General features: G+C 42.5%; 1 protein-coding gene across 2 annotated transcripts in view; it reads left to right on the top strand.

Moving 5' to 3' along the window:
- LOC118406961 overlaps positions 1–19,880 on the top strand; it is a 46,417-nt gene extending 26,537 nt beyond the window's left edge. Inside the window, exons 3-5 of one of the 2 annotated variants that reach the window (XM_035807363.1) lie at positions 5,186–6,550; positions 18,253–19,011; positions 19,205–19,880. In XM_035807363.1, coding sequence (XP_035663256.1) covers positions 18,332–19,011; positions 19,205–19,865 — 1,341 coding nt within the window. In that variant the 5' untranslated portion in view covers positions 5,186–6,550; positions 18,253–18,331 and the 3' untranslated portion in view covers positions 19,866–19,880. The remainder of the gene's footprint in view (positions 1–5,185; positions 6,551–18,252; positions 19,012–19,204) is intronic. The other variant, XM_035807371.1, reaches the window with a different exon arrangement.
- The last annotated feature ends 2 nt before the right edge of the window (positions 19,881–19,882 follow it).

Genomic DNA, 19,882 nt, shown 5'->3' on the forward strand with positions numbered 1-19,882 from the left:
GTAGAAGGAGGGTGGATTTCTTACCAGATTTGGTATTTCGTTCATGACAGTGCTCCAATCAATGTTAAGACAATGTTAGACAACGAAGGCGCAACGGTTATGTATGCCACTTTCAAAGGTAATGCTTTCAGGCTCAGGGATAACTTCTTCTCTTTCAAAAGTAAAAGCCAAACGTGCAAAGCAAGGCCAACTTCAGATCAAACGATAGGAAAGCAATCATTGCAATGCCACATGTGGTTTTCCCGGGATCTCCGTAGGACGTGCCAAGGATTTGCCTGCACAAAAGACGAAAATATGTACGTAGGAAGTGTGGCAGTACAGGGGGTCATTGAAGGATGACAAATGAAAACTACCCTGTCCCTAAATAAAGGTTCTAAACAGCAAATGGAACTACATGTACTGGAAAGATGAAAGCAGTCCCGGGTTGTTGTGTGGGCAGCTGAGCAGGAAATGTAGGATTGATTGTTGTCCAACGCAACTGAAGAGGTTGAAGTCTCAAGAAGGGAGCATTGACGTAAGTGACCGTAGGCAAGGCTGGAATAAAAAGTGTGGACGACCTCTGGTGTGCAAACTGCCAACATGGTAAGAAGAAAGCATCTCTGGCCAGTACATGGCATTCCTTAACATGTAATTGTTATTCAAGTAGGATGAATCATGGGGACTAACCCTCACGGTGTTTTCGACCAGCCTTCCAAATTGCCTCCGTTCATTGCTTTGATGCCATTTTCTTCACCATCTGTCATTTTGTATCCGCTCCAGGTCAGTAAAACTGCGCTATATATTATAATCTTTGATTCGTGCGTTCGTGGGATCTCAAAATTTATTACCGATGGATCCGGAAGCCATGCGGATTTTGCGTGATAAAACCCTGAGAACTGCTGTCACAAAGAAACATCTCTGCCTTTAGATCTAAATGCTACAACATAAACAATCCTCGCCGGCGAGAAGAGCTGCTTGCTACCAAAGCACCCGATAGCTTGACCGATATGGGAGTCAAATACCCGGAAAGATACTGTACCTGATATTTTCTCTTTTATCCACATAGCTAAAGGACACTCGTAGGAAGGATTTTGGGTATGATCAATCAAACGTAATAGATAGATATGGGAGAACTTTTGTCAATAATTAATTTTTTAAGTCAGATATATACAATGGCGTTTGAAAACCAGGCAAACTACAACAAATCAAAAACGAATTTTAAGGAGTTAAACAAACTGTGTCCCTGTTATTTGCGAGCGTCTAGATTTTTGGATTTAGAAAAGAAATGCCCAGGACTGTCTCAACTAGTCTGTATTATGTATATTGTACCGCTCGTGAGACACTTCTGACAATATCAAGCCAATGCTTTGTGATCTGCCCTAAAGGAAGACATATCGTGTAATCTTCAAGCTGGGCTTAGGATTGCAACATAACAAATTCAAGAATTTCCCAGAGGAAAGGAACACAAGCTTCTTTTGCTCATGTACACATGGCACTGACATTTAGAGTGCTTCCAATCCTTAGATATTGCTCAGAGGTCCTTTCTAATCAGTGTCATTCTTGTTGGCGACAATGATCATTCCTCATGCCTCACGTTGCCTCACCAAGGGTACCTGTTCCGTAATGCCTCTTCACTAGTCTGCGGCGAGAAGTGAGTTAGAATAATGTGCTATCATGCATGGCTGCTTTGCTTCTCACTAAGGCAACGTTAATTCCATCCTCTTGGAATTCCTAAACCAATGGGAGCGTGCGAAAAAGTATACGGTCGGAAAAAAAGGTGCATCCATTACGAAGTGCTGAGGAAGATTGAACAAATGACTAAACATAGTTTGATATACTACAACATTATTCGATTGGCACTCTACGACATTGATATCCGTTTTCCGATTTGGGGCAATCCACGGCAAATATTGGCTCATTTTGGAGCTATTTGGCACGATTCACGCAGATTTAGAGCAAATGACTTAAGCTTGAACATTTACATGATTTATGCATGGTGCTGTTCATCTTTTACTAACTTACACATGTCACAAGTATAAAATTCCCAACATTTATCATCAAGCGTTTTGTAATGTTTGCAAAAACTATGCAAATCACTTCCTCATTTGTATACTTGATATCTGTTTATGTTCCACCTATCATCAATTACATGTGCTACATTTATTGAAGTCCAGTTATGGAAAACAATGATGCTATACAAATTCCTAATTAATTTTACTTAAAATTAAACTTAATTCCGCACTTGCTTAACATGTATATCATTATAAACATCTTTGCCTAAGCTTTCCAAAATTAAACGTTAGGGGCTCAAACCTGCACCACCTTGTCCTGACGTCGAAAGCTATCTGTCACCCAAATGCCATGTCCGGGACAGTAGATACATGTTCTTTGAAAAAAAAAAGACAGAATACACAAGTATCCTCTTTAATCATGCAAATGCATATATACATCTTTGCCAAAGATATCTGCATACTAAATATCATGAAGATCCGTCGTTCCTATGTTCCTCTATGCTCCTTGGAAGATTTTGACAAAAGTGCTCTTGCAGTTCCAGGGCAAAACATACATCACTTCTTCCATAAATCACAAGCTATCTGCCACCAAAAAATCAAGACCATAGCATGTCCAGGTCAAAAGATACCCCCAAAAAATGGAAGCTCTGCTGCAGTACCAAGGTCATATACTAGGGACCCAAAATCGATCTTGACCTTTGTCTTTCCAACACCTACCCACATAACAAATATCACCGTAATCTATCAAGTGGTTTTTGACTAATGCACACCCCAAGCAATATCTCATTAAGGAAATTAATGTTCGCGTGGATACCTTTCAATAAAATATACGGATAGCTTGTGATCTTTTTCATTTCTTTGGTTATGGCTTTACATTGACTTCATTCACATTCGGATCCAGGAATTATCTCAATGATTGCTTGATGCAGTAGTGGTTCTACTTTTATGTTGTTCTGTATTGTTATTCGTTGTGCTGAGGTTGACAATTTATGAGATTTCCTAACCCTGCAAATTAGTTTGCTGCTAACATGTCCGACAATCCTTTTCAATTAACCTATGTAGTGGGGTACGGACTGCCGCCTGTGTATGGGTGCCTAGAATTGCCTTTACTGGTATCCTAAATAAGCTATTTACAACGGCTATTCTTCTCGTGGCCATGGCCACTGCATTACAAAAATACAATAAGAAACAGGGTGACTACAAAGCAACAATCATACCTGAGATAAACTACATAACGTAACATAGCCAGCACTATATATATATTAACGTTTCATAGCCTGAAATATAGATGTGATAACATTCTCTGTATATCTCTAAGATTTTCTCTCATCAAATCATACTTATATGTTTGGCGGCACTGAATTTCAAAAATAGATGTACAAAATGTACAATATACTATAACCCCTTTTAGAATAATTCAATTGTTATGATTTGGTCCGTAGGACAGTTCCAGAAGGAGTGGCAGTAAAGTATTGTAAGGTCCATTTAGCTTTTATGTGCGCTCATCAGGCCATCCTTGACCCATGAGACATGGCTGACGTGAACGGGGTGTAATATCTTAAACCAAGTTGTAAAATAATAGTGAAGCAGATGTTTCTATAGTTTACAGTTGACTTCTTTCATCATGATTGAACTTTAAGCTGTAAAGTTATTTTGTGCATTGGACACTTACAGACCGAACGTTTCGTCCATTAGTGGACTTAATTAGTCCTCGAAGCCCGAGCAAGCGCTATCGGAGCGATGGTCACCACAGTATCTAGAAGGAAGACGCCATTCCCATTCAATCCATACCAGAATTGGAAAGAACTCTAATCTCAGAGAGCTCCACTCTTGTGAAAATAAAATCAGGGCGACAGACGAGTCAATAGACGTACAGTGTAGTAAGCCTTCAGTGGTAAGCCAAGTCCGCATAAAACTTAATTAAAACCGTCAGAAGAATCATTATCGTCTTTCCCAGCCTAGTCTGCAAATGGAACATTGGCCCTGCTGTGTTTCAGAGTAATCATAAGCATGTGTTCACTAAAAAAATCACTTTTTCGCGTTAAAATCTGCAATCGTCAGTACGAATGAACTATATTGTAGTACAGCTAGTATATTGAATGAGTCGGTATTGTGTGAAAACAATCTTTATAGTCTGCTAAACAGTTCAGTGCACATGGCGACATCAATTGACATTTTTTTTTTTTCATCAGGATTTCTTTAGGCCCCAATTCAACTAGAACGGCGTGAATTTATCTAATGCATTTTTTAATTTGGCTGTTAATTAGATTGGTAATGTATACTGATTTAACCATGAATGATTAGCAGACAAGTCTCGTGCAACCATTTAGGCATCCAACCAGACCAACAAAACCGTCAGAAAATTCGTCATGAAAGAACACGACAAAACTGAATGAGACTTATTGATGCCTATGTCGTGGTAATAGGCTGAATATAAGGCAGTCAGACAGCATAAATCTTTACTTACATGTATGTCGTCAGAACCAGTATCGTAACATTTTCTTGAGCAGTAAAAGTATATTTTCTTAACCATTTCCACAGCAGGTAATTTCACGCATCAAAGGTTTAACTTTCACGGCGTCCCTCTTAAATTCCAAGGTCTCTGATGGCGTTTACTTCACATGATGTATTGAAATATGGATTGGGGGCGTCACAAGCACGAAATCGCAGGATTCAGGCATTCCAACTCAAGACCACTGCTGTGCTGCAAAATTGATTTACTACATCCTGTACCCTTGCTGAGGATGGATATTTATGCTGTCTCCGTCAAAGCCCGGTGGTAATTACGTAGGAATGACAGTTTGTCAAAATGACCTAGAACTTATCTTTTCATAATACATGGAGTTAATGTTTTCATTATATGCGCATAAGACGTCAAATACCAAGCATCCATCACATGACTGGCTCATTTGTACGCTTCTTCATTCACTTAGTTAAACGAACACATAAACTTTACCCTTTTACGTGTTATTTTAGTTAAAGTACAGTGATATTAATGTGGTAGCATTATCACTGGAACCCGCCAAAGTTGCAATCTAAACGTAAGTTGATTGAAAAATAGACTTAAAAACCGTAGCAATACCGGAACAGGCAAGTCAAACAATGTATCATCTTATGACTGATTATCATGGCTTAACTTTCGTAAAGGCACCGAGCTTTCGTCAAATATGTACTTTGTTTTGCCGTCCACCCAGGAACCTTAAATTTGCATTCATAGAAGACGTCGGTATAAAAGAACACTTATCCGGTGCTTCAAATCAAGGCGAAGTGCTTCAGAAAAGCAGTCAAAATGCCCGATGAGACGTTAATGCTTTGTACGTGTCTGCACATCTGGGACAAGTATGGGAGGTTCTTCACATCACGAGGATGAACAATGATGGCGCGAACTGGTATTAAGAGAACATCATCCGGTGTGACATTTGAATCAGCTGCTAAGTGGCTGTGAATGCTGACGTGTGTGTGTCGAAGATTGATCGGCCTGTACATGATGACCGTGGCATTTCCCGCCCAGTCAACGAGTCGCATTTCGGAAAATACTTCGGACCTTCTATGACATTCAACGACCAGCATGGAGGACAGGTGGCACTGAGACTGTCTGTGGAAACCTCATTTCGTTTTATTGTTCACTGTGTACTCGCATGGAATATATTGCATCCAAGGAACGCATCAACCACTAGGGAGACATGAAAGATATTGCCAAATAGGCATGCAGACAAGAGATAGCAGAAAGTGTTACTGATGTGGAACTTCTACAATCTCATGAATTACAACTTCCAGAAAAATTGCTGCGGTATGGAGTAAACTGGCTGACGGAATGAGTTTCCAGACTTCGTAGTCTGAGGACTCTTTACTTTAAACCGTTGTATTTTCGAAATCAAAGAAGACTCAAGGCTGACGTTCAACCCCCTTTGCGAGCGTCTAGAACTTTGTAGCCCGAGGAAGAGACGTTTACCTTGTTTCTGGGGAACATACTTTAGGTACAAAGTTATTACCCCATTCCAGACAGTAAAGGTAGATTATGGACGTCATAAGGCATTGCCGCCCTACTGATGGACGCAGATGATGTTTTTCAATTCCATCCACTGGCCAGTCGAGACGACCAGATCTACGTTATTATGGATACCAATCATTCGGTGCTATCTCTCATGTATATGGTTGCATCTCTCTGAAATCGTCTGGTGCAATTAGAGACCGGGTTTCATCGATGCCGTACCCTGTGCTCACGGCCTTGTTATACTAATATTTGAGAGGTAACTGAGGGCATGACAGAAGGCACCTCAACCGTTGCATGTTCCAAAAGAGATGCATTGCCGCAAGGAGATCGATACGGTTACCGAACCCGGACAAGTAACGTGATATGGTCTGATCCCTGGTGGGCTGTGCTGAATTTGGCATGAAAAGCTGCCAGGAGGTGCAAGTCAAGTAGCAGATAAGACCTCACGGCGAATAAGGCGAACACAGCAGAAAGAAGCGGACCTGGATCCGGAGATGCTGCCATCTTCATGCTGCATACGCTAACAAGCCGTATGAAATGAATTGCCAGTTCCCATGGTGTTAAGGTAAGCTTCGGACCATTGATACAGTCAAGACGAACAGCGGCATGAGCAGGCTTTTGATAAAACCTGGAGAATGCCAGGGAAGGTTAGGGCGTGTGTTGTTTGCGCGGTGATCAAATTTTACTGGGTGCTGTATGACCCCGCGATAACACTCTCCAAAATGATTTGTAATGTAGTGTAACACATCATGGTCCTAACGTTGACAATACTTACATTCTGGGAGAATGCCTACTCTCCTATACAAAGAAGTAGATTACGCAATGCTACAATTATAACTTCAGGAATCAAAGCTTGGTTATAATATCAATTCCTCAGGATAAATCGATGAAATGGAATCAAAGAAGGTTGGTAATTCCAGTCCTTGTAAGCTGTCTAGAAAGACACGGAGAAGCAAAAAACCTTTATAAATGGAAAATGTTGACATCTTTTTTTTTTCTTTGTACTCCCTCGAATACCCTTTATAGATCTTAATATAAATCTTATCATTCATTCATTTTCTGCCTGGGATCGCACTACGTGACTAAGTATCGAGGGTAGTTAGCCGCTGATAGACCTGATACACTTTCCATGAACTTAGCGAAGGGGTTGCAGGTCTATCTCATTTTATATATAATGATCTATAACATGACGTTCGGTGGCAGGAAGCGGTAACGTAATGAAGGATTAGCAGCTTCAGCAAAGTTGGAAAAGTTTGTTATATATTTGAATTAATAATTCTTTACTTCATTTCTTTCAACACAAATGTCGTAAGAGTACACGCCGGGTTGTGAGTACCAGTCCCGAGTGAGTGATTATCGCGTTCCTGATTACCGCTGACATGTAGGTACTGGCTTTTAAGTTAACAATCGGCGCGGTTGAACTGAATTGCGGGGTTTCCTTGTCCCAATTATCTTACTGTACATGCATCACAGACGGATGTGATTCATCATAGGTTGGAGAATGATGAGAATGGCGATAGAGATTTAGAATGAAGGTAATTTATATCATGAGGCAACAGTACGTGGTCAGCTGCTGTGTGGTGATATAGATACGTCCTGACACATATAGATGATAAATGATGATAAATGATTCTATATCAAAGATATAGGGATGAATTTCATGGCAGGAGAGGGATCGATTGTACTTTGCTATGGGATATGTTCGAAACCTCCGTTATAAGGAGCTACGTATTCCATTTGCTGTTGATGAATACCAGCAAATAACAAAAATTGCCAGTGTCAAATGTTGCAATTTCCAGAAAATACTTTCGTCAAGCACGTATTTGCCTTCATCCACACGCTCTGAGAATGGCTTTTGAGAATTGCTTTTAGCAAAATATTTTCAGGTAATTATCTGCTCTGGGTCAAGCCTTGCTCAAAAGCAAGAGCATCAATCTTCCAATGTGACGCTGAAGGCCAGTCGGAAATTACTGGTCCGAAGAAACTTGTGTAATTTTCAATAATTTCACCAATCATTCAATTTTCATCTTAAATGTAATGTGGCAGGCAGGTGAAAATAAATACGTAATTGAATTTTGAAACTTTCGAAATGGTGCGAAAATCATAAAAACCACATAGAATTTGGCTATATGCAGAAGAGAGTTTTTCATTTCATGAAAAGCCCCTTATGCCTACTTCTCCGACCGATATAAGGACAGGGAGACAAGAATTCAACTGACACACTTGGCATCTTTGGCGGAAAAACAGGTATATTGTCAAGATTGGCATACAGAATGGAAAAAACATAGAATCATTACATAAATATGTATCATTCTCAATATTTGGCAACACGCCAAATGGTTACCATGACAACGGTTCCATATATCTCGTGAAAAGGTTTTTCGTATAAAGGTCACATGCCAATCATACAAGTTTACGAACATTATAAGATTTCCAACATAATTTGAGTACTGGTTTACCACCACTTAAACGTTAAAAACGTTAAAAACAAGAAATGTTCAATAAACTGAAATGTGGCGAAGGTGAACAAACAAAACGTCTGAGCTAGTTTCTATACAACAGTCTGAAACGACTTTTTAGGTGCGATGCTGAAATATTGACGTAATGCAAATGTTGCCTAGGATCTGTAGAGTATTGTAGGGTACGTTTAGAGAAAAATACTGGCATATTATGAAAGTAACCTGAGCAGCATGGCTGTAACTTAGACTAACAGTGTCGATCGCTTTATTTATAAATCTAACTTCGTATCCTTGAGTATTGTAAACTATCTGTTTTTTCCCTATACAGCGTTAGCATAAAATTGTTTACCGTAAAGTGACATGGAGTGACACCTGGTAATACATTTGGCTACGGAGGAACGACAGAAAGAAAAGTTTCTATTGAGTTAGCATACATTTATGTGCTGTAAGGTAGTATGGAATTACGCAAGGTAATACATTCATAACTGGGAGACTACTCAGGGACTAAGAATCAACAAATCTACTTATTATAAGAGTATAGCTATGCTATCCAGTTTGGTTTAGAAAACAAACAAACCTGTACTAGTCAGCTGTTATTATCAGAACTAAGGTAACTCACCGTATACCGGCATAAAAGCCGCACTGGCCAGGTGTTCAATACAGGCATGGAGCTAGCTATTGCTATCATAACCTTGAGCAGGGCACCCTAAACGTTGTATTCCAATGTAGCTTGGTTTAGGATGCAAGCAGGGAACTTACTGTTGTTATCGAACTCTGGGTAACTCACCCTGTTCAAATGTTGTAGTTGATCAGACATATGGGTAACACACCATGTATCAAGGCTGTAGGGTAACTCACCCTATGTAGGGGTTTCAGTCTAAAGTTGATAATTCTTATTGGTGAGGTTGAGTAGGTATCAACCTATTGTGCCGTTAGCCGATTATACCCGTTTAAGGGTCTATTAGGGATCTTTTTCAGCTGTTCAAGTACGAACCAGGTGCCTTCTATGGAGTTAAGTGCGAATATATTTTTTAAATGCATCTGAGGTCCATCTCCCTAGTAGCCGAAGGTTCGAATCCGAAACCCCCTGCAAAGCTGCTTGCGTAGCAGCTCCAATTCGGAAGGAATGCGAGGTGTATTTTTGTGGATCGAGTTTGACTTGCAGGACACAGGCTCTTAATGCCTTGGCAAAGTTATCGCTGGTAACAGGGCAACCATCCCTACGTTGGAACAGGTACCCCGGGTTCCTTCCCCGTAGTTGGAGGTACTTAGCAAGGCTTACCACCGGGCAGTGCGGACTTTCTGGGTGTGGTTGGATCTGGATGGTGGATTGGGCTGAAGGACTGCTGTGTTTGTACGTCTTAAACTGTACCAAGAAGGAAGTTAGGCCACTATTAGAGTCCAGATTACCCCTGAGGTCCGCTAAGGTCAGAGTGTGTTGGGAAGAATTAGTTACGAGGGGGGTTCAATAAGTTCTTGGCCTCACCAAGAAATAACAAGCACAACTCAGATTTTCAGGCACAACTTCATAGTATGAAGTCTTTTATCAATATCCTCCAAATTTCAAATCATTGGAGTCATTACTTTCCAGGCATTCGTTTTTCCTAAATTAGAAGGTAAGTGGCGAGAAAAAAGTTGTGTGAATTGTGATCAGACATGTGTGGGTCTAGTTTCCCATGCCATAAATTAACAAAAGACGTTGTCAAAATGTTTGATAATGATTCTCTTCCTATTTCAAGCAAAAAGAATTGGGTTTCTAACTTCCAGCAGCGCAAATTGACCCACACACTCAGGTCAGGTCAATTGTCCACGTTTTTTTCCTTCTCCCTCACCTAACGTTACTGGGTGTCGCCTGCAAAGTAATGATCACACTAATTTGAATTTTGGTACATATTTATATAAGACTTTATACTTGACATCTATGCTTCGAAATCTGAGCTGTGCTTATTTTTTCTCGGTAAAGTCGGGGACTTATTGATAACCCCACGTACATGTATAAAGTCTTATATAAATGTGTACCAAAATTCAAATTATTGTGATCATCATGTTGCAGGCGACACCCAGTAACGTTAGGTAAGGGATAACGAAAAAAAAAGGTGGACAATTGATCTGCAACCTGAGGTGTGAGGTCAAATTGTCTGATCACACTTCACCCTTCTTTTTCTCCCCACTTACCTTCTAATTTAGAAAAAAACGAATGCCTGGAAAGTAATGACTCCAATGATTTGTAATTTGGAGGATATTGATAAAAGACTTCATACTATGAAGTTGTGCCTGAAAATCTGAGTTGTGCTTGTTATTTCTTGGTGAGGCCAAGAACTTATTGAACCCCCCTCGTACCGTTACTTCGCTTATGCGAGCTAAAGAGTAGAACATAAACGTGAACATTGCCTCATACAGGCACTGATTGTAGTACGTGGTCTTTATGAACTTCAAGGCATCAATCAATTGGGAAAGAATAGGAGGCGTTATGGGCAACCTTCCGTCGGGTACGTGGTTCTTTTGTATTGAGTGCATCAACTTGCGAACGACGAAAGTAGAAGTGGGGTCTTGTAGATTTTGGATTTTGTGAATGAAACCTATAGCTGAAAGTTTAGATGCTATCGACGCTGGGGCAAATCCCTTACTATGTAAGTAGGAAATAAACTGGCATACTATAGGCTCTGGAATAGGGGGCTTGATATTGGCTGTACAGTGGATTTCAAGGCTGAATTGACGGAAATGCTGCCACGCCAGGCGATAAGCTGAGATTGTAGTAGGTTAGAAGGATGGACCACGCTAGTTATACGACTAGTCGATTAAGCTGCTGGCAGGGAGATGGGGAGGCACCCTGACCGGATGAGTTGCCATGTGTGGGTATTTCCTGCGGAACCGCTCTACCTGTAGGCGAGATAGACAGTCAGCCATCGTGTTATGTGTTCCCGGTATGTGCTCAGCTCGACATCTAATATTTCGGCGGAGGCTTATAAGAACAAATCTTCGAACCAAGGGCATTATCCTGGGGTTCCGTGACGTCTGTTTATTGATTATGTGCACCAGGGCAAGGTTGTCAGTGTGTAACAAAATACTTTGGTTCGCCCATTCCTTGCCCCAGATATGGAAAGCCAGCACAATTGGATAAAATTCTAATATTGTAATATTCGTCGAGTGTAGTGCCTGTGGCCAAGCTCCATAAAGCCATTCTGTGCCATAAACTGCGCCATAACCTAACGATCCTGCTGCATCTGTATACAGGTTTAACGTGGAGTCCGTAGTAAATTGGTCGTCAACAAAGAAGGATTTTCCATTAAAGGTGTCAAGGAAATGACCCCACATTTGTAAGTCAAGCCTTACCCCACTGTTGATGTGAATAGGGCCTGTTTTGTATGTCCTATTCCTGGTTAGATCAATCAATCTTCTTAAGAAAGCGCGCCCTGGCACAACTACTTGACATACGTGATTGAGTAGTCCGACAAGGGACTGCACTTGTTTTAAGGAAACTGAGGAGCGCAGGAGGAATTCTTGAATAGTTTCTTTGCACTTTTGTAATTTGTCAATGGGCAATCTCGCCTCCATCAATCTTGTGTCGAGTTCTATGCCTAGAAATGACATAGTCGTATCTGGGTAGTAGGTTTTTTCCTCCGAAAGAGGAACCCCTACTTCCTGACACATATTGCTAAATGCTACCAAGTCTCGTTCGCAAGATGAGTATGCGTGGTTTGCGAACAAGAAATCGTCTAATATGTGGGTAGGGAAGCGTATATTGAGTTTGTTTACCGCTATCCACTCAAGGGCCGAACTAATAGCCTCAAAAATTGAACAAGATATTGAAGCTCCCATTGGCAGGCATCGATCATAATAGAAACCATTGTCTAAATAGAATCCTAATAGGTGGTGGTCGTTAGGATGTATGGGAACAATACGAAAGGCTGATTCCACATCCGTTTTTGCTAGAAAACATCCTGGTCCTAGCAATTTTATGTGTCGGATAGCATTGTCTATATTGGCATAAGAAACCGAGGATAGCTCTTTAGGAATACCGTTATTCACTGCTTTCCCCGGGGGATGCGACAAGTCATGTATTATCCGATACTTTCCTGGGGCTTTTTTGGGAACCGCATAAATGGGAGAAATGAATAGGTTCGGAAATGGTTTATCTGCGAATGGACCCACTATACGTCCTTGTTCCAGTTCAGACTGAAGTTTCTCAAAAATAATTGGAAGTTGTGCTGGATTGGGGGACATGACTTTGGAAGGAAAGTAATTTCGAGGTCCAAAATACTCCAATGGAAATCCATAGGTAAAGCCTTTGATGATGTAATCTTTTTCCCTGTCGGGGTACCCTTCTAGAAACAAACTAAGCTTCTTAGCGATTACGGGTGTTGTTATTTCTGAGCTGAGCCTTCTTGGGGCAGTTGGGCTCCTTGTGTGGCCCTGAACAGGTGGGGCAGGAGTGCTTGTAAGGGCAACCTGTCGTGGAGCACTGGCCTCCGGGGAGGTGATATTGAAAGCAGTAGCCTCTGGGTATTTTGTTGGTCTTGGGAAAGGAGGGCTTGGGGGAAGAAGATGCTAGTGCCAAGCTACTGAAGGCATCAACGTACAGCTGCGGATGTGGGACATCCCATGGTAGGTTTGGGTTGATCTGTCTTAGCTGTCTGAAGTACATATCGTACTTACCCCACTGCGCACCTCGGTCTGCCATGGATCGGATCAAGTACCCGTAAGAGATTAACTGGGTACTGCGCAGAACATGCTTCTGGACATAGATATACTGGTAAATCGCGAATGCGTTTGACCATTGTGCTAAGGAAAGGGAGTTCTTACTGTCCTCTACATTGTTTGCCACCGTCAAAGTTGGGAGTCCTGCTAATGGTTCCAGGTTGATGTTGAATTGCGCTTTGGGACGATGAGTTGGCAATAAGTGTTTGAATTCCACATATTTATCTAGCCAAATTTTCTCCTTCGTTGGTTCTGGTATTCCAGTGTCCAGAGGTAAGTGAACTCCCGTTTTATAGAGCTCACCGCTAAGGACAGATTCTATGGCAGGAGTCCCAACTACTGACGCTGGTTGGTTAAGAGCGGAGGCATTAACTGTCTTAGTAAGAGAGGATGTACCTAGAATGCTGGAAGCCAGGGTCGAGCCTAGGCCTGGGATGAGGGCGTTTGGGTTGATGGACGGAAGAGATGGGGGCTGAGGATCCAGTGCCCCACTTGTGGTAGCTATTGGCAACACGCCAGGGGTATCGGTTACATGGGTTACAGTCACTGAGCTAGGAGAGGTGTTAAGACCTACAAGTCCTGCTGACCCTCCGTCTGTTGGTAACGCACCTGGAGTCTGGGGGTCACTGGAATTTGTAGAGTTCAGTTTGTTCGCTATCTGCGTAGTAACTTGTTGCAAGTCCTCTAGTTGCTTTTGTAGAAACTTCATTGTCAGCTTGGGTTTATCCGGAGCCTTGCGAGTAGGTTGCGGGGGTGCATCCTCTGGAGATGGCTGATCTCCTCGCTCCGTCGGGGACGGATCATCCCCGGCTTCCGGCCTCGCTGCTTTGCGTGCCTTCTTCCTTGGAGGCATTACTGGGGCTCGACAATAGTAAAGCGTTAAGACAGTGAGCAGAGTAATACATCAGGACAAATTTTGTATGCATGATGACACATTCCTAGTTATATCGATTGTATTGGAGTGTCATGCCGGGTATCTGAGAAATGCGGTATAACGGTGAAAAAGCAAACCGTCAGATACAAAGGTTATTTAAGTCACTGTGGTTCTTGGACAACCCGCCCCGACAAAGCCATGCACCAAATAAATCACATGTACGGACAGGTACAGTAACAGTACCCCGACAAAATCATGTGATAAAACAAGCAGTTACTTGTGAACCACGCATGTACGGACAGGTACCCTGTTAGTACCCCGACAAAGTCATGCGTTAAATAATCACATGTACGGACAGGTACCCGGCCCGTACCCCGACAAGATCATGTGAATCAAACAATTGCTTGTGAACAAAGATCATGTGATATAAACAAGCAATTGACGCATGTACGGACAGGTATCTTCATAGTACCCCGACAAAATCATGCGTAAATAGTCACAAGTATGGACAGGTACACTAAACGGTACCTGGACAAAGGGCACGTGATATGTATACCAACATCTGTTTGGGAACAGACATTGATATTAGTCCAACGACTTTCCTATAAATTGATATCCACATGAAGGTACATCTGCGGTATTGTTTGTTGTGAATTTGAATTATGCGTAAACTTTGAATGAAGATCTGAAATTTGTGCTTGAGTACATATAGGTGAAATGAAAAACAAAGCACAAAAGAAAGGCAACAAATGTTGTCGACGTTCTGGCTTTTCTATAGGGGTTGGGTGTGGGGGGAAATGCAAACACAGCCGCTCAGTAAACGGCGTGTTTCGACTGACCTGTCTAGCTCAGAACATATTCCCGCCTTTCCTCGTAGCCAATGGGAATCGAATGAACACGTGAACAGGGCATGGTGACTGGGAACGTCTCCGAATCCGGCTTAAGCTGTATTTTCATTTCATGAAAAGCCCCTTATGCCTACTTCTCCGACCGATATAAGGACAGGGAGACAAGAATTCAACTGACACACTTGGCATCTTTGGCGGAAAAACAGGTATATTGTCAAGATTGGCATACAGAATGGAAAAAACATAGAATCATTACATAAATATGTATCATTCTCAATATTTGGCAACACGCCAAATGGTTACCATGACAACGGTTCCATATATCTCGTGAAAAGGTTTTTCGTATAAAGGTCACATGCCAATCATACAAGTTTACGAACATTATAAGATTTCCAACATAATTTGAGTACTGGTTTACCACCACCAAAAGCCATCGCGCCTAACAAGTGGCAGGGGAAATCTGACTGCAAAACCCTCCTGTCTATTAGTCCGCCAAAGAGCCAATCAGGCAATAAGGGGCTAAGAAGTGTAGGGTGAGGGAATGTAAATGAATAGCCTTGCTTTCTGACTGATAAACGAGTATTAAAACATTTGAAGATTTCGTTAGTTTTCAAAAATGTCGCCAAATATCAAGTTACTTTTGTTCTACTCACCGCGTGTTGAGGGGCCAGGGCGAGGGGGGTGGGGGGTGATTCAATGTATAAATGTCCAATTGAAAATGTATTTTAGAGGGAATTAAATGCCCTTTGTTGCTGTTAAGGCCCCCCTGATGGACTTGAAGTGAAGATACATCCCGTAAGGGGACAGGTGGTGTCCGTCTTTTGCAAAATATTCTGGGCAATGCCTATTAACAAGGCGGACATGTGCCCATGTAGACATGTGAGGAGTGTTGGCCACCTCATGTCTCAAAGCGTCAAGGTACCTACCTAGGCACTGATTGTACGGTATGTTTGGTGGGTTAAATACCCGTGGGAGAGGTTCTCCAACAATGATATGTCTGGCATTAGCCCGGTTTCTGATTACACTTGCCATACCAACTATGCGTAAAGCCACTATCTCAGGCTCCCAGAAGAGCTCACACAGATCATTGGACCCTAACTCAAGGTAGACATCATCCACGGTTGGCAGGGCCTTACACATTTGGTCGAAGTTCGAAACTTTGCCGCCAGACAAGGACATCCATTTTACATCGGTGTTTTCCAACCAAAAATCTCTACTCACTACTCGGCCTGATGCTGATTCGGTTCTGCTTTCAACAAAAGCATCCAGTCTGCGTATGAACGAGTGCCCTATGATTAGTATTCGTCTTTTTCTGTGACCAACTTCTGCCATGTCGTACTAAGAATCAAAAGCAACGCCTACTGTAAGAGTTTAGCAACAAGAGAACAGCCGAACTTCTGGGGGCCCCGTCACAGCTGCACAAAGCAGCGACAAAAAACTGGAAATAGAGACGACTCACCGTCTTTGCCAGAGATTCCGACCGGGAATAATCAGTCAAGAGTGTAGTCTCAAAGCAGAATACAGAGGGGGCAGAAATTGCCAACGCAAAGGATGCCAGAACGGAAAATGCAACGGGAAATGCAAACACAGCCGCTCAGTAAACCTGTGTGTATGGCCTTTTGGTGAGGGGATGTGTGCGCCGTTTCTAATCACAGCTTGGCAGGGTGGTACCACATCGCGGAGTGGGTGGCTTTCATTTCTTGGCCTTTCAGTTATACATGGTTTTTCCAAAGTAGATTACTGAGGCCAAAAACCATCAATCAAAATTCGGATTTCTAAGTTCATTTTTGTGATGTAGGTAGGGCGCTATTTTTACCTAACTCAAGAGCCCCCTATCGGCTTTTTAGGGCACTGCAGCGTAACTTCCATTTTTTTCCTCATATTCTGGGCATGGTGTGGTCGTGATTTTTGCGTGGTCGATATCTGGGACATAGGGTGAGTGTTGTAAATTTGGGCACCCTGGCGGCTTATTTACAACTACTGTGGCCGATTTCATTTCAAACGCTGGATGACAATAACTCAATAACGTGTTGACGGACAGAGAAGTTGTAATGTTTGGTATGTATATAGCCCAAGTGATGACTGACATAACAAGATGCCAATTCTGAACAAAAATTTTGAGGAAACACTAAAATTACTAAGAAAATACTTTCATATTTTGAACAACATATGCTTTTTGGGTGGAGAAAACTCTGTGTGTATGGCCTTTTGGTGAGGGGATGTGTGCGCCGTTTCTAATCACAGCTTGGCAGGGTGGTACCACATCGCGGAGTGGGTGGCTTTCATTTCTTGGCCTTTCAGTTATACATGGTTTTTCCAAAGTAGATTACTGAGGCCAAAAACCATCAATCAAAATTCGGATTTCTAAGTTCATTTTTGTGATGTAGGTAGGGCGCTATTTTTACCTAACTCAAGAGCCCCCTATCGGCTTTTTAGGGCACTGCAGCGTAACTTCCATTTTTTTCCTCATATTCTGGGCATGGTGTGGTCGTGATTTTTGCGTGGTCGATATCTGGGACATAGGGTGAGTGTTGTAAATTTGGGCACCCTGGCGGCTTATTTACAACTACTGTGGCCGATTTCATTTCAAACGCTGGATGACAATAACTCAATAACGTGTTGACGGACAGAGAAGTTGTAAGGTTTGGTATGTATATAGCCCAAGTGATGACTGACATAACAAGATGCCAATTCTGAACAAAAATTTTGAGGAAACACTAAAATTACTAAGAAAATACTTTCACATTTTGAACAACATATGCTTTTTGGGTGGAGAAAACGAACAACCGAGCCAATTTATGTAAATGAGGACCTTATTTGCAAATGATGACCTTGTTTGCATAGCAGGTTGGGGAAATTAAATTATGATACTTTACTCAAAAAGTTTAAAGATTTGGCGATGGTATGAGGCCTTGGAACTAGTTGTCTGGATCAGGCAATATATGCGGTATGCAGCGTTAACGCATCACCTGATCAGGGTGCACCGACGCAGGTTGACACTTAACAACAGAAGTTCCATTGTAGACTGTATCCGCCAAACATCTCATTCATGGCCATGGCCGAATGAATCCCATTTTGACACACGCCATTACCCGAACGCCCGGCTATTTCCATACATACCTACCGATGGTGTTCCTCAGTAATGAACTCAACAGTAATGCTGTAATGTGATAAAGCTTTATTGTGTATTCCCACTTCTACTGTAAGCATTCGATGCTATGGCCTCGTCAAGGCCAATCGAAATGCTAACGGTTATTCTCTCCATATTGCGGCGCGAGCCGGGGGTAGTGCTGTAACGCCCCGATATTTGGTCGATGTCGTGTGATAAGATGTATATATATATATTGAATACATTACCACAATTCTGTTTTCTTTCTCCACATTGCAGCTGGTAAAAAGTAAATTACATCGACATCAAGCTTCATGGAAACAGAGCTCCCATTGAGTTCGATCCAAGCTGCCACAACATGAAAGTGTTGAACTCGGCTGTGGTGAAGGCAAAAATAAAAGTGGTGATTGAAGACTTGGAGGAAGTGCTACAGGAGCTGAAGAAAGTTGCAGCCGAACTTCGCGTAATCATCGAGCAGATCGACGATATTACTGCAAGGATAGACCAGGAGGAGGCTCGTGTGAAGTCTTTGCAGCTTCTTAAAGGTCGTGAAGACAGCATGATGTCACTTCTTGATCCACGCGGCCGACCGAATGGTCAGCTCAAAATTCAAACTGCCCACTGCAACCACATCTCGGACATCACGGGGGGTGCCAGGAGCCGGACCAGGTGTGAATATCCCGACATTCTGGTGTCCAGTCCTCCACAGTTTCAGCATCTACGAGAGACCGCTATTGTAGATACGCAGCTGTTCTATTCCCTTGGTGCTGAAGGTGGTCATCGCCAATATAACACCATTGATACAAGCGAGTTGAGGAAAATGCAGTCTGCTTCATGCGTGGAGACAAAGTCGCAAACTCTAAGGACCCCAGGCGATTGTAGATATTCGCCTGTTGGCGCCGAAAGTGATACGGGCGATGGTCAATCTCGTAAGTCGTGCACACTTGACAGACGCAGTGATTCTGCAACCACACGGCTGGTGACCATGAGGAATGGGCCAATCCGAACAGTCTCTGCCGTCAACACATCAAGTACAAGGTAAATCTTACTATCTGATACATTTTGATGTATAGTTTTGTACCTTTGCTCGTAACTTGTTTACATACAGCTTTTTGTGTACATGTCTGTGTCATATTTTGAGCATAGCAGACACGGTGGGCATAGACAAGAAATTCTATCTTTTTATACATCTGTCGTCATATTTACAAATTGTAACTTGTCTGTCTTCCAGTGTTAGCAAACTTATAGAGTCTGAGGAGGCTCTGGAGACATGCCGACAGGACACTCACTCCTACGTGCTGCACGGGACCAGGCTGATGCACACCTGCTCCGGGAGGGACTGCGGTGGGCACAGAGACACGAGTGGTGACAGCGACAGCGTCCTTACAATAGAGAGTACCGGGAGGCTTGTCAAAGGTCGGACGAGAAACGAGGAGTACATTTGTGGCGACTCAACTTCTTCTTCGTCGATATCAGTACACGACGAAACTGTATCCATGATGAGAAAGTCGACGTCAGGATGTTTTAGTTGCGCCGCGGCGTCCAACACGGACTCTAACGAGGAGCTCGCCGTGACCAGGTGCCTGAGCACGAGGAGGACGTGGCGTTCACAGACTGTTTCAGACGCTCGTCGTCGCTTTTTCCGCCCGAAAGTCGAGCTGCGTAACGGTACCGGGATAAGGTATCATACGATGGACGATCATGGTATGAAGGCAGATACCCACTTTAGGGAAAGTGGAGGGGCACATTCAGTATTAACTGACTCACAAACATGGCTAGTCAGCACTGGCTCACAAACAACTGAAGATATTTCAGACGTAGAAGCTGACGAGCGAGTGAAGAACTACTTAAGGGATTTCGTCAACCTAAGAGACGAAATAACAAAATTATGACACATCACATGAATAAA

Source organism: Branchiostoma floridae, chromosome 2, assembly GCF_000003815.2.
Source record: "Branchiostoma floridae strain S238N-H82 chromosome 2, Bfl_VNyyK, whole genome shotgun sequence".
NCBI classification, from domain to species: domain Eukaryota; kingdom Metazoa; phylum Chordata; class Leptocardii; order Amphioxiformes; family Branchiostomatidae; genus Branchiostoma; species Branchiostoma floridae.